This window comes from Taudactylus pleione, unplaced genomic scaffold (genome assembly GCF_031769625.1).
Source record: "Taudactylus pleione unplaced genomic scaffold, aTauple2 ptg001907l, whole genome shotgun sequence".
NCBI classification, from domain to species: domain Eukaryota; kingdom Metazoa; phylum Chordata; class Amphibia; order Anura; family Myobatrachidae; genus Taudactylus; species Taudactylus pleione.
The window spans coordinates 494,914-509,227 of NW_028286304.1; the positions used below are offsets into that span (position 1 = coordinate 494,914).

The 14,314-nt window shown below is 52.0% G+C and overlaps 1 protein-coding gene across 2 annotated transcripts in view; it reads right to left on the minus strand.

Annotated features, from left to right (window-relative positions):
• GON4L (gon-4 like) overlaps window positions 1–14,314 on the minus strand; it is a 224,257-nt gene that overhangs the window by 120,150 nt on the left and 89,793 nt on the right. For both annotated transcript variants that reach the window (XM_088465207.1, XM_088465208.1), the window contains exons 16-17: window positions 8,313–8,481; window positions 7,096–7,240 (exon numbers count right to left, since the gene is read on the minus strand). In XM_088465207.1, coding sequence (XP_088321333.1) covers window positions 7,096–7,240; window positions 8,313–8,481 — 314 coding nt within the window. The remainder of the gene's footprint in view (window positions 1–7,095; window positions 7,241–8,312; window positions 8,482–14,314) is intronic.

A 14,314-nucleotide genomic window follows, 5' to 3' on the forward strand; every position in this document is an offset into this window, starting at 1 on the left:
TGGAAAGGCCTGGAATGGAACTGAGCCCATTCCACCATGCATCCCAGAGTGTAAAGACATCTGTCGACTGCGCAGACAACCATGTACTCCTAATGGAAGAGAGGAGATTCCGTCTTACGCCAGAAGAATTCTCAGATTCTGAGAATCCAGCAGGGATCCTAGATGAAGAATACCCAGAGAGGGATGCAGGGAGGACTTTTTCCCCGTTGATTAAACGTCTGCACCCTGAAGAAGCCACAGTCATCCTGACCTGGCCGTAAAGTACCCCGGTGATCCCGCTAAGAGCAGGAGGCCGTCCAGGTACAGGAGCATTGGGATATACTGAACAGAAGAACTGACAGAAAATCCAAAACGCTGGTAAACCCCTGTGGGGCTGAGGACAGTCCCAACAGGCAGAGCCCGAAAAATTGTAAGTGTTGCTGTGATACAGCAAACCTCAGTCCATGCTGAGGAAAGGTCTCTGTAAGTACCCGTAGGCACGCGTCCTGTATATCCATTGATACCCTAAAGTCCCCAGGTTCCAAACATCGTATGATGGAGCATAGGGATTTCCTCCTGAGCCCAGGTAGCTTTAGGAACTGGTTCAGGGAATTGAGACAGAGAACAGGCCAAAGAGGACCATTCAGCCACCGCACCAGAAAGAAAACAGAACAACCAGTCCCTCACTGAGATAGTGGGGATGGCCTAATTAGCTCCGCTTACCGCAACAACTGCATAGCTTTCTGGATCTGTAAGGCCCTTGTAAAGAGGGCGTACCCTCCTACCCACGTAGCCGCGGCAACTTGACACTAATACCGGGCGAACTGAGAAAATCGGTATCTCCCAGTTGTAGGCCTGTCCCGTCAGACTGAAGAGATATCCGTAGGTTCAGAAGCAGGATCGGCTGGCAGTCCAGGCCTGCTCGGTACTGGATATGTCGGCCCTTGTAGATGCCGACAGTCTACGAAGAAACAGACCTTTAGGCTGACCCAGAGGACAAAAAAGACTTAACAGACTTAGTCTGAGGCCTTGTAGTGGGCATAGCTGAAAGCGGTAAACTTGTCGTTAGTAATACTGCCAATGTTACTACAATCTTGTCAAGGTCAGGACCAAACAATATCAACCCTAAAGATGGTATCTGCACCTCTGCATTCTCAGAGCGCAGCCATAGGGTATTACGGAGGATACAGTCGCAGCCGGAACTCTGAAAGTTAGGAGACTGGTATCCAATATAGGCATGTCCACCTATGACAACTGCATATATTACCTGAGCGACCAAATACATTTGAACCCCCGACGTGTTGGAGGGGAAAAAACGTTACAAATGCATCAACCCAATATGCAATAGTATTAACCAACCATGCTATAGCCATGGTAGGATGGGTAACAACTCCTGAAAGCAAGTATACTGATTTCAGGCAGAGTTACCACCTACGGATCCGAAGAATCCGACCACGCAGGAATGGGAGGCGTAGTAACGTCTGTAATCAGACGAGTAACACGCCCATCCCCCCCAGGAGGGGCTCGTGATGACCCTCAGGGAATTTGGGACAGGAGGCCAAACACTGTTGTAACACCTCCTATCTGGCAACAGCCAGAGTCCCGCTATGCGATCCACCCGCTAGTCAGCAACAGGTAACCCGAAGGCACGTAATACTGAGGGTGTATGATACAGGTGCAGGTCAACATTCACTCTAACCAGAATGGACCTGTTACCAGCCCTAAAGCAGGGATAATAATACCTGAAATAGGCTTCCCCCCGTGTAAGAGGGAAAGAGCCCCGAACAGTACCCAGTTCACGCAGAGCAAACTGGGAAGTAACCACAGGGCGTCAACCACGCCAATTAGCGTTTCGTAGAAAACGACATCCACCCAGGGTGGCTGTTGTGGTAATCCCTGCAAGGGGCATGACAGACTATTGTGGCACCAGGGGGAATTCATATACTGCGAAAAACCCCTGCAGGGAGCGGTAGTCTGTGTCACAGGGGAAGAGTGCAAGAAGCTGCGAGATACCCTGAGATGAAAAGGGCAGTATGGTGAAGTAACCCCAAGTGAGGTACAACAATGGGGCCCGCCCGGCGATCCGCAATTGAGAGGATCCTGAGAAAACAAACCGCCCAAGGGGGTCGTGAAAGAGGCCGGCACCAGATGACGCCACATACAGAACCCTTTATGAGTCAAATCCTCCGCACTAACACCTGCAGCACATGGCTTGCAGGATAGTAAAAATGGGTGCAGTATAACGCTCTATCTCCTGGTCAGACATATCTGACCAACCCTCTTGGCGGAAATATTAAGCAGCACTATACTGGTCCTGACTGATGCCAAAAATTAGCTGCAGGGACCCATTTTCAGCGTATGCAACACACAGTTCCATCTAAAATATGGCAACGTGCAGCACGCAACAGTATGTGACAAACCACACAAATATTAACAAGTATATAAATGTGAGGTCTCAGAACCACCCTAAGTACAGCTGTATTAGGGCAGATAAAGAAAAGGGATAGATATACACTGACAGGTGAGAGAATAAAGTACAGTCAGCACTAGCATAAGTCACATACAATGCAGATATATACATATATACATAAACATGTCATATAATATACTGCACTATTACACTGCATTCAACTGCCCAGAGTCAGTGTCTGGGAAGGCTACAGCGCTGTGTACACTGACCTGATGGTGAGGTACGCAGGGGGACTGGACTCACTGCCATCCTGAGAGATTTCTGCTGCACCACAGAGATAAAATGGCCGCTGGAGACCTCAGAGGAAGCGTGGCCCGCGGAGGAAGCAGCTCAGCGACGCCAGACTATGGATACTGAAAGGCGCGCTGAGCTGAGGGGAGGAGCCGCTGTAACAGGGAAGGCTGCCTCCCCTGGCCGGCTATTAACCTCCCGGGACGCCGGCTCCCTGCACCGATCGTTAAGTCCCTGGTGGTCTAGTGGACACACGGGGTATGGGGGGCCCGCCGCCACTGCCGGCGCCTCCGGTCTGTCCCCTGAGACCGGAGGCACAGGACTGCATTTGAAATGCGCGGATCACCGCAAGCGGTGATCCGCGACCTTACCTGCTCCCCGTGGATCCGGCAGCAGTCCTGGGCGCCCACAGAGTCCGGCTAGTACAGACTCTGGGGTCCCGCTGAGATCCCCAGATCTGTACTGGCGTCTCAGCGCCAGCGGGGTGACGGAGCGGCAGCTTAGACGTCCTATGGACAGTCCGACGCTGCCGCTCTGAAGAGTCCAAAGTCCATGGAAAAAACTTTGTCCCTAAAAAAATAAAATAAGCTTAGGGGCTGCTAATCAGCTCCCCCTGCGCTAACGGTGACCCGACTCCGGCCGGGCACCAACTTAAACTGAGGTGCCTCTGGCTTGGGGGTGGGGTTATAGGGAGAGTGGACCCAGTGCATCCTGGGAGCTAAAAGCTTTAACTGCGTGGTGCCCGGATTTGGTTCCCAACCTATACCCCCCAAGGTCAGCCCTGTGGACCCCCTATGGACCCTGAAGTAGAAATATATATATATAACTGTGCAGAGGCATGCCGGAATGTCACCAGGACAGAACACTCACTTATCCTCAGCCCTAGAGCTAGTAAGCTAGGAGGGAGCAGAGTGTACAGAGGAGATCAGTATCAGTGCTGGGGGGGGGGGTGTATATATATATATATATATATAACTGTGCAGAGGCATGCCGGAATGTCACCAGGACGGAACACTCACTTATCCTCAGCCCTAGAGCTAGTAAGCTAGGAGGGAGCAGAGTGTACAGAGGAGATCAGTATCAGTGCTGGGGGGGGGGGGGTGTATATATATATAAATAACTGTGCAGAGGCATGCCGGAATGTCACCAGGACAGAACACTCACTTATCCTCAGCCCTAGAGCTAGTAAGCTGGAGGGAGCAGAGTGTACGGATGAGATCAGTATCAGTGCTGGGGGGGGGTGTATATATATATATAACTGTGCAGAGGCATGCCGGAATGTCACCAGGACGGAACACTCACTTATCCTCAGCCCTAGAGCTAGTAAGCTAGGAGGGAGCAGAGTGTACAGAGGAGATCAGTATCAGTGCTGGGGGGGGGGGGGGTGTATATATATATAACTGTGCAGAGGCATGCCGGAATGTCACCAGGACGGAACACTCACTTATCCTCAGCCCTAGAGCTAGTAAGCTAGGAGGGAGCAGAGTGTACAGAGGAGATCAGTATCAGTGCTGGGGGGGGGGGGTGTATATATATATATAACTGTGCAGAGGCATGCCGGAATGTCACCAGGACAGAACACTCACTTATCCTCAGCCCTAGAGCTAGTAAGCTAGGAGGGAGCAGAGTGTACAGAGGAGATCAGTATCAGTGCTGGGGGGGGGGGGTGTATATATATATATATAACTGTGCAGAGGCATGCCGGAATGTCACCAGGACAGAACACTCACTTATCCTCAGCCCTAGAGCTAGTAAGCTGGAGGGAGCAGAGTGTACGGATGAGATCAGTATCAGTGCTGGGGGGGGGGGGGTGTATATATATATATAACTGTGCAGAGGCATGCCGGAATGTCACCAGGACGGAACACTCACTTATCCTCAGCCCTAGAGCTAGTAAGCTAGGAGGGAGCAGAGTGTACAGAGGAGATCAGTATCAGTGCTGGGGGGGGGGGGTGTATATATATATAACTGTGCAGAGGCATGCCGGAATGTCACCAGGACGGAACACTCACTTATCCTCAGCCCTAGAGCTAGTAAGCTAGGAGGGAGCAGAGTGTACAGAGGAGATCAGTATCAGTGCTGGGGGGGGGGGGTGTATATATATAACTGTGCAGAGGCATGCCGGAATGTCACCAGGACGGAACACTCACTTATCCTCAGCCCTAGAGCTAGTAAGCTAGGAGGGAGCAGAGTGTACAGAGGAGATCAGTATCAGTGCTGGGGGGGGGGGGTGTATATATATATATATATAACTGTGCTGAGGCATGCCGGAATGTCACCAGGACAGAACACTCACTTATCCTCAGCCCTAGAGCTAGTAAGCTAGGAGGGAGCAGAGTGTACAGAGGAGATCAGTATCAGTGCTGGGGGGGGGGGGGGTATATATATATATAACTGTGCAGAGGCATGCCGGAATGTCACCAGGACAGAACACTCACTTATCCTCAGCCCTAGAGCTAGTAAGCTAGGAGGGAGCAGAGTGTACAGAGGAGATCAGTATCAGTGCTGGGGGGGGGGGGTGTATATATATATATATATAACTGTGCTGAGGCATGCCGGAATGTCACCAGGACAGAACACTCACTTATCCTCAGCCCTAGAGCTAGTAAGCTAGGGGAGCAGAGTGTACAGAGGAGATCAGTATCAGTGCTGGGGGGGGGGGTGTATATATATATAACTGTGCAGAGGCATGCCGGAATGTCACCAGGACGGAACACTCACTTATCCTCAGCCCTAGAGCTAGTAAGCTAGGAGGGAGCAGAGTGTACGGATGAGATCAGTATCAGTGCTGGGGGGGGGGGGGTGTATATATATATAACTGTGCTGAGGCATGCCGGAATGTCACCAGGACGGAACACTCACTTATCCTCAGCCCTAGAGCTAGTAAGCTAGGAGGGAGCAGAGTGTACAGAGGAGATCAGTATCAGTGCTGGGGGGGGGGGGGGTGTATATATATATATAACTGTGCAGAGGCATGCCGGAATGTCACCAGGACGGAACACTCACTTATCCTCAGCCCTAGAGATAGTAAGCTAGGAGGGAGCAGAGTGTACAGAGGAGATCAGTATCAGTGCTGGGGGGGGGTGTATATATATATATAACTGTGCAGAGGCATGCCGGAATGTCACCAGGACGGAACACTCACTTATCCTCAGCCCTAGAGCTAGTAAGCTAGGAGGGAGCAGAGTGTACAGAGGAGATCAGTATCAGTGCTGGGGGGGGGGGTGTATATATATATATAACTGTGCAGAGGCATGCCGGAATGTCACCAGGACAGAACACTCACTTATCCTCAGCCCTAGAGCTAGTAAGCTAGGAGGGAGCAGAGTGTACGGATGAGATCAGTATCAGTGCTGGGGGGGGGGGTGTATAAATATATAACTGTGCAGAGGCATGCCGGAATGTCACCAGGACGGAACACTCACTTATCCTCAGCCCTAGAGCTAGTAAGCTAGGAGGGAGCAGAGTGTACAGAGGAGATCAGTATCAGTGCTGGGGGGGGGGGGGGGTATATATATATATAACTGTGCAGAGGCATGCCGGAATGTCACCAGGACGGAACACTCACTTATCCTCAGCCCTAGAGCTAGTAAGCTAGGAGGGAGCAGAGTGTACAGAGGAGATCAGTATCAGTGCTGGGGGGGGGGGGGGTGTATATATATATATATATAACTGTGCAGAGGCATGCCGGAATGTCACCAGGACAGAACACTCACTTATCCTCAGCCCTAGAGCTAGTAAGCTAGGAGGGAGCAGAGTGTACGGATGAGATCAGTATCAGTGCTGGGGGGGGGGGGGGGGTGTATATATATATATATAACTGTGCAGAGGCATGCCGGAATGTCACCAGGACGGAACACTCACTTATCCTCAGCCCTAGAGCTAGTAAGCTAGGAGGGAGCAGAGTGTACAGAGGAGATCAGTATCAGTGCTGGGGGGGGGGGTGTATATATATATAACTGTGCAGAGGCATGCCGGAATGTCACCAGGACGGAACACTCACTTATCCTCAGCCCTAGAGCTAGTAAGCTAGGAGGGAGCAGAGTGTACGGATGAGATCAGTATCAGTGCTGGGGGGGGGTGTATATATATATAACTGTGCAGAGGCATGCCGGAATGTCACCAGGACGGAACACTCACTTATCCTCAGCCCTAGAGCTAGTAAGCTAGGAGGGAGCAGAGTGTACGGATGAGATCAGTATCAGTGCTGGGGGGGGGGTGTATATATATATAACTGTGCAGAGGCATGCCGGAATGTCACCAGGACGGAACACTCACTTATCCTCAGCCCTAGAGCTAGTAAGCTAGGAGGGAGCAGAGTGTACGGATGAGATCAGTATCAGTGCTGGGGGGGGGTGTATATATATATAACTGTGCAGAGGCATGCCGGAATGTCACCGGAACGGAACACTCACTTATCCTCAGCCTTGGTGAAGAACACTCGGTCCCTTGGTCCTCTAGCTTTCATGGCACAAATGGGCAGCAGCTCCGGGTACATAAAGAGCGGGCGGGTGGCCATGATCCAGGCGATGTGTGTTGGCAAGTTGGTCATTTTCTGAACTGCGGGAGGAAAAAGCTAAAGAATGACTTACTGCCCATACGGGCTCACCCCTAATGAAGGGCTCACCCCTAATGAAGGGCTCATCCCTAATGAAGGGCTCACCCCTAATGAAGGGCTCATCCCTAATGAAGGGCTCACCCCTAATGAAGGGCTCACCCCTAATGAAGGGCTCACCCCTAATGAAGGGCTCACCCCTAATGAAGGGCTCACCCCTAATGAAGGGCTCATCCCTAATGAAGGGCTCATCCCTAATGAAGGGCTCATCCCTAATGAGCGCCCCACTCACACTGCACACAGAACAGGGTAGTATGAAACTCAATAACATTAATAATAAAATCACTCGGCAAAATCAATAAAGGAAGATGCCAATTACAGTAGGTCTTTATCTCACTCTACAGTGATATACCAGGCATAAGCACTGATCATCAGGGACCACTACAGGGACCAATTCAATCATCAGGGACCGATCATCAGAACCAATCCTAAGGGACCACCTCAGGGAAAGACCATCAGGGACCACTACAGGGACCAATTCAATCATCAGGGACCGATCATCAGAACCAATCCTAAGGGACCGCCTCAGGGAAAGACCATCAGGGACCACTACAGGGACCAATTCAATCATCAGGGACCGATCTTCAGAACCAATCCTAAGGGACCGCCTCAGGGAAAGACCATCAGGGACTGCTACAAAGACAGATCATAAGGGGCCACTACAGGGACCAATTCAATCATCAGGGACCGATCATCAGAATCAATCCTAAGGGACCGCCTCAGGGAAAGACCATCAGGGACCACTACAGGGACCAATTCAATCATCAGGGACCGATCTTCAGAACCAATCCTAAGGGACCGCCTCAGGGAAAGACCATCAGGGACTGCTACAAAGACAGATCATAAGGGGCCACTACAGGGACCAATTCAATTATCAGGGACCAATCATAAGGACTGCTATAGGTAGCGATCATCAGGGATCTCTACCGCTACAGGGACCGATCATAAGGTACCGCTACAGGGACCGATTCAATCATCAGGGCCAGATCATAAGGGAGCGATCATCAGGAACCATACCGTTTATTTGTGGTGGTTTTGGATCAGTGTCCTCTAGGACCTGACTGTGAACCAGGGGAATGAGCTGCAGAGCGTCCTTCAGGTTACAGGCCTCAAACATGCTGCGGAAGTCAGAAGTCAGTGGCTGATGGGACAGAGCCGAGCTCTCAGCAAAGTGCGACAATTCAACCTGAGATACAGAGAGAGAGAGGTAAGGTGTACAGAGACCTCCATATGGGGGGGGGGGGGTGATAGACAGGGGGCAGAATACGCACACACACACAGAGGGAGGGGGGTGATAGACAGGGGGCAGGATATACACACACACACACAGAGGGAGGGGAGTGATAGACAGGGGGCAGGATATACACACACAGAGGGAGGGGGGTGATAGACAGGGGGCAGGATATACACACACACAGAGGGAGAGGGGTGATAGACAGGGGGCAGGATATACACACACACAGAGGGAGAGGGGTGATAGACAGGGGGCAGGATATGCACACACAGAGGGAGGGGGGTGATAGACAGGGGGCAGGATATACACACAGAGGGAGGGGGGTGATAGACAGGGGGCAGGATATGCACACACAGAGGGAGGGGGGTGATAGACAGGGGGCAGGATATACACACACAGGGAGAGGGGTGATAGACAGGGGGCAGGATATACACACACAGAGGGAGAGGGGTGATAGACAGGGGGCAGGATATACACACACACAGAGGGAGGGGGGTGATAGACAGGGGGCAGGATATGCACACACACAGAGGGAGGGGGGTGATAGACAGGGGGCAGGATATACACACACAGAGGGAGGGGGGTGATAGACAGGGGGCAGGATATGCACACACACAGAGGGAGGGGGGTGATAGACAGGGGGCAGGATATACGCACACAGAGGGAGAGGGGTGATAGACAGGGGGCAGGATATACACACACAGAGGGAGGGGGGTGATAGACAGGGGGCAGGATATGCACACACACAGAGGGAGGGGGGTGATAGACAGGGGGCAGGATATACACACACAGAGGGAGGGGGGTGATAGACAGGGGGCAGGATATACACACACACAGAGGGAGAGGGGTGATAGACAGGGGGCAGGATATGCACACACACACACAGAGGGAGGGGGGTGATAGACAGGGGGCAGGATATACACACACACAGAGGGAGGGGGGTGATAGACAGGGGGCAGGATATACACACACAGAGGGAGGGGGGTGATAGACAGGGGGCAGGATATACACACACACAGAGGGAGAGGGGTGATAGACAGGGGGCAGGATATACACACACAGAGGGAGGGGGGTGATAGACAGGGGGCAGGATATACACACACAGAGGGAGGGGGGTGATAGACAGGGGGCAGGATATGCACACACACAGAGGGAGAGGGGTGATAGACAGGGGGCAGGATATACACACACAGAGGGAGGGGGGTGATAGACAGGGGGCAGGATATACACACACACAGAGGGAGAGGGGTGATAGACAGGGGGCAGGATATACACACAGAGGGAGAGGGGTGATAGACAGGGGGCAGGATATACACACAGAGGGAGGGGGGTGATAGACAGGGGGCAGGATATACACACACACAAAGGGAGAGGGGTGATAGACAGGGGGCAGGATATGCACACACACAGAGGGAGGGGGGTGATAGACAGGAGGCAGGATATACACACACAGAGGGAGGGGGGTGATAGACAGGGGGCAGGATATACGCACACAGAGGGAGAGGGGTGATAGACAGGGGGCAGGATATACACACACAGAGGGAGGGGGGTGATAGACAGGGGGCAGGATATACACACACAGAGGGAGGGGGGTGATAGACAGGGGGCAGGATATGCACACACACAGAGGGAGGGGGGTGATAGACAGGGGGCAGGATATACGCACACAGAGGGAAAGGGGTGATAGACAGGGGGCAGGATATACACACACAGAGGGAGGGGGGTGATAGACAAAGGGCAGGATATGCACACACACAGAGGGAGGGGGGTGATAGACAGGGGGCAGGATATACGCACACAGAGGGAGGGGGGTGATAGACAGGGGGCAGGATAATATGAGATATGGTAAGAACTTACCCTTGTTATCTCTATTTCTACGAAGTCCATAGGGTTCCACAGGATACCTTTGGGTATAGGCGATGGCGGCAGACATCCAGGCACCACAGAGTTAAATTTTCAGCCTCCCAGGATGCACTGGGGTCCCTCTCCTATACCCCGCCCCCGAGCCTCAGGCCACTCAGTTTCGTAACAAGCCATAGGCCGGAGCAGGAGCAAAAAAGAGAGAGAAGAAAGTCTGGAACACACAAGAATCACATTCTCACCAGAAGGAGACGGAGAAACCGGTGACCAGATCAAAGCCCATCTGCAGTACAGGTGCGACAGGGCGGGAGTCCTGTGGAACCCTATGGACTTCGTAGAAATAGAGATAACAAGGGTAAGTTCTTACCATAGCTCATATTTTCTACTTCAGGGTCCATAGGGTATCCACAGGATACCTTGGGGATGTCCCAAAGCAGTATCCTTTAAGGGTGGGGACGCTCCTGTGCTGTAAGGAGAATCCGCCGCCGAAAGGGAGCATCCTGAGAGGCGAAGGTATCAAAAGCATAATACCTTACAAAAATATGGACAGATGACCACGTGGCTGCCAATCACCGCTGAGGCGCCACGTCGAGCTGCCCACGAAGGACCCACAGACCTAGTGGAAGAGCTTTAATAGAGGATGGAACAGGAAGACCTGTGAATCCATCCTGCCAAAGTTAGCGCAGTGGCAGGCCAACCCTTTTTATGGAAACCAGAAAGGACAAAACCGAGAGTCTGATTTCCTAAATGGACTGGTACGGTCAACTTAAATTCTTAGCGACCGTACCACAGCCAAATAGGCCTCACCAGCAGACAGGACTGGGGAAGTAAAGGCAAGCACTGCCCTGTTCCTAGGAAAGATGAGAAAAAGGGAGGTCTACATGACAGAGCCTCCCATTCTGAGATCCTACTGGCCAAATTAAGAGCCAGAAGGAATAGAGTCCTAGCCGTAAGCCATTTGAAATCCACTGAGCCCAGTGGATCAAAAGGTGGTCCTCAGAGAGCCCTAAGAACCACAGCCAAATCCCAAGGAGCCACAGGTGGAACAACGGGATGCTGAATATAACGTACACCCTGCACAAAGGTGCGGACATCAGGAAGAGTAGCAATCCTACACTGAAACCATACTAACAGGGCAGAAACCTGCACCTTGAGGTAAGCAAGGCGAAGACCGTTATCTAAGCCCACCTGTAGGAAAGTCAACCTCTGGATATCCGGAATACCCGAGGAGCCTAGCCTCTAGGGCGACACCTGAAAGAAAGTATACCATACCTAATGGTAAATTCTTGCAGATAAAAACTTCCGAGCTCTTAGCATGGACAGAGCCCCTGTTAACTATAGAGCTGGAAAAACTCCTAGACCTTAAGAGGGCAGTCTCCACCGCCACACCGTCAAGGACAGACAACCCAGGTCTGGGTATCAGCCAGGATCCTGAGACAACAGGTCCGGGCGTAGAGGCAACAGCTTCGGAGTGTTAACTGAGAGGCTCCGAAGATCTGAGTAATAGTGCCATCTGGCCTACGCTGGAGCTATCAGCAGGAGCGTGCCTCCTTCTTGCTATTCCTGGAGGAAGAAGGGATAACGGAGGGACGAGGTACACAACTTGGAAGGTCCACTGGGCCTACCTACGTCTATCAGAAGAGTCTCATCTCTGAAAGGCTCCACTTGTTCACCAGAAGATTGAACACCTCCTGATAAAGAGGACATTTCCCTGAATGCACGTCTTGACGGCTGAGAAAGCCTGCTTTCCATCTGAGGATTCCTGAATGAACACTGCCGATGACGGCAGGGATATAGCCTTCCACCCAAGCCAGAATTCAGGACACCACTGTTAGTGTCGCCTGACTTCGGGAACCTCCTAGGTGGTTTACATAAGCCATCATGATGGCGTTGTCAGACTGTACCTGCACGGTATTTCCGTGGAGGACCTGTCCTGCATGCTGGAGAACCCCGAATACTGCTCAGAGTTCTCAGATGTTTATGGGAAGCGCAAAAACTACTGGTGTCCACCTGCCCTGGAACAAGTGTGGACCCGTCACTGCTTCCCAGCTACGGATACTGGCGTCCGTCGTCAGAAGGACCCTGTCCGCAATCCCAAAGGGGGTGCCCCTTGTTTAGGTGAGCTTTCTGCAGCCACCAGGCCAGAGAAAGACAAACCTCCGGGGAAAGCCTATTGACTTTATCCTATGGGGCAACCCATCCCATCCGGAGAGGATCAAGTTCTTTAGAGTGAAGCTGGGTACTCTCCACCATGTCGAACAGCGACATCCTGGAACCCAGGAACCACATTGCCAAGTGAATAGACACTCGGCGACTCTGCAGGCAACTGCGTACCTTTGCCTGTAATGCAGAGATCTTTTCCTCAATCACAAAGATCCTCAGATGTTGGGATATGGAGCATCCTCTGTGAAGAATCAGAGAGGACCATTTCCAGTTTATCAGTCAGCCCTAACGTAGCAACACAGATATTGTCCGTTGCATATGGCACTGAAGTATCTCTGGAGACTGTGGCAACAGGAGGTCACTCGGATAGGGTAACAAGCGGACCCCCTGCATCCGCAGGTGGGCTGCCATAACTACCATGACCCTGGTAAACCGTGAGGCGCGGAGGCCAGACCAAGGGGCAATGCCAGAAACTGGAAATGCTTATCAACCACTGCAAACCTGAGGAAAACACTGGTGTGCTAAGAAAAGAGGGATACTCAGGTAGTCACCCTGAATATATCCAACGACACCACAAAATTCCCAGGCTCCATTGAATGATGGAATGCAGGGTCCCCCTCCCGAACCGAGGAACCCTTAAGAATTTGTTGAAGGATTCGAGGTTGAGAATGTCCTGGTAAGACCCACTGGGTGTCTGTACCAGAAAGAGGATGGAGTAATACCTCGTTCCCCTTTGGGGCAACAGAATAGGTACTATAACTCCTGCCTGGAGCATAGAGTGTAACACCCTCAAAAATTACAGGGCCTTGTCCTGAATTGACAGAAGACCTGTAACGAAAAAACGTCTGGGAGGCTTTTACCGGGAGGAAAGGACATACCTTCAAGAAAATACTTCTCTTACCCCAGTGTCCGTGGTGGTCAGACACCAGCACTGGGCGAACTGGAGAAGCCGGCCTCCAACTCTGGGGGCTCCCGAGAGGAGGCCCGTCCCGTGAGGCTGAAGGCTTATAGTCCAACTTGGGAGTAGGACGTCTTGTACTCCAAGCCTGTTCTTATGGCTGAGCAGATTTCCTGGCTACTGACTGTCTTGGAAAGCTGTATTTTAGACTTACCCTGGTCTCACAGGGCCGAAAAAACAAAGTCCCATACCCTGATGGGACTGTAGCCGATGGCAGACACGCAGACGTAGCTGCTGCCTGCAGGGCCACAATTGCGTCCAGACGAGGGCCAACCAGGACTTGTCCCGAAAAAGGCAAAGCATTCCAAATGGAATCTGCGTCCGCTTTCCAAGAGCGCAACCACAGGGAGAGGCAAGCCGCTACTGCTGCCGAGGAGATTCTGGAAAGGAGTAGGCTATATGTAAGACAGTCTCATTATGAACGTGGCAAAGTCTCTGAGAATTTGCCACTATCCACCTGCTCTGCTGGAGAGTCAGTGTGCAGAGATCCAGTTACCTACTCAGTGTTCCATGGCTCTGGCCCCCCAGCACACGGCCATAGCCGGCCTGGAAGCCCCTCCAGCAAGGGAATATTGGATTTTAGATATATTTGCACCTTGCAATCTGGAACCTCCTTCAAAGAGGACCTGGAGGGCATGGGCAACGTAGCACTCCTCACTAGGCGTGTAATATGAGAATCTACCCGTAAAGGTAACTCCCATTCGGAAATGTAATTATCCGCAAAAGGGGTATGCAAAAGGTCAACCGTTTTTGAGGCTGGAACCGCTTACCCGGATTTTCCACGCCTCCTCTAAATGATCCACC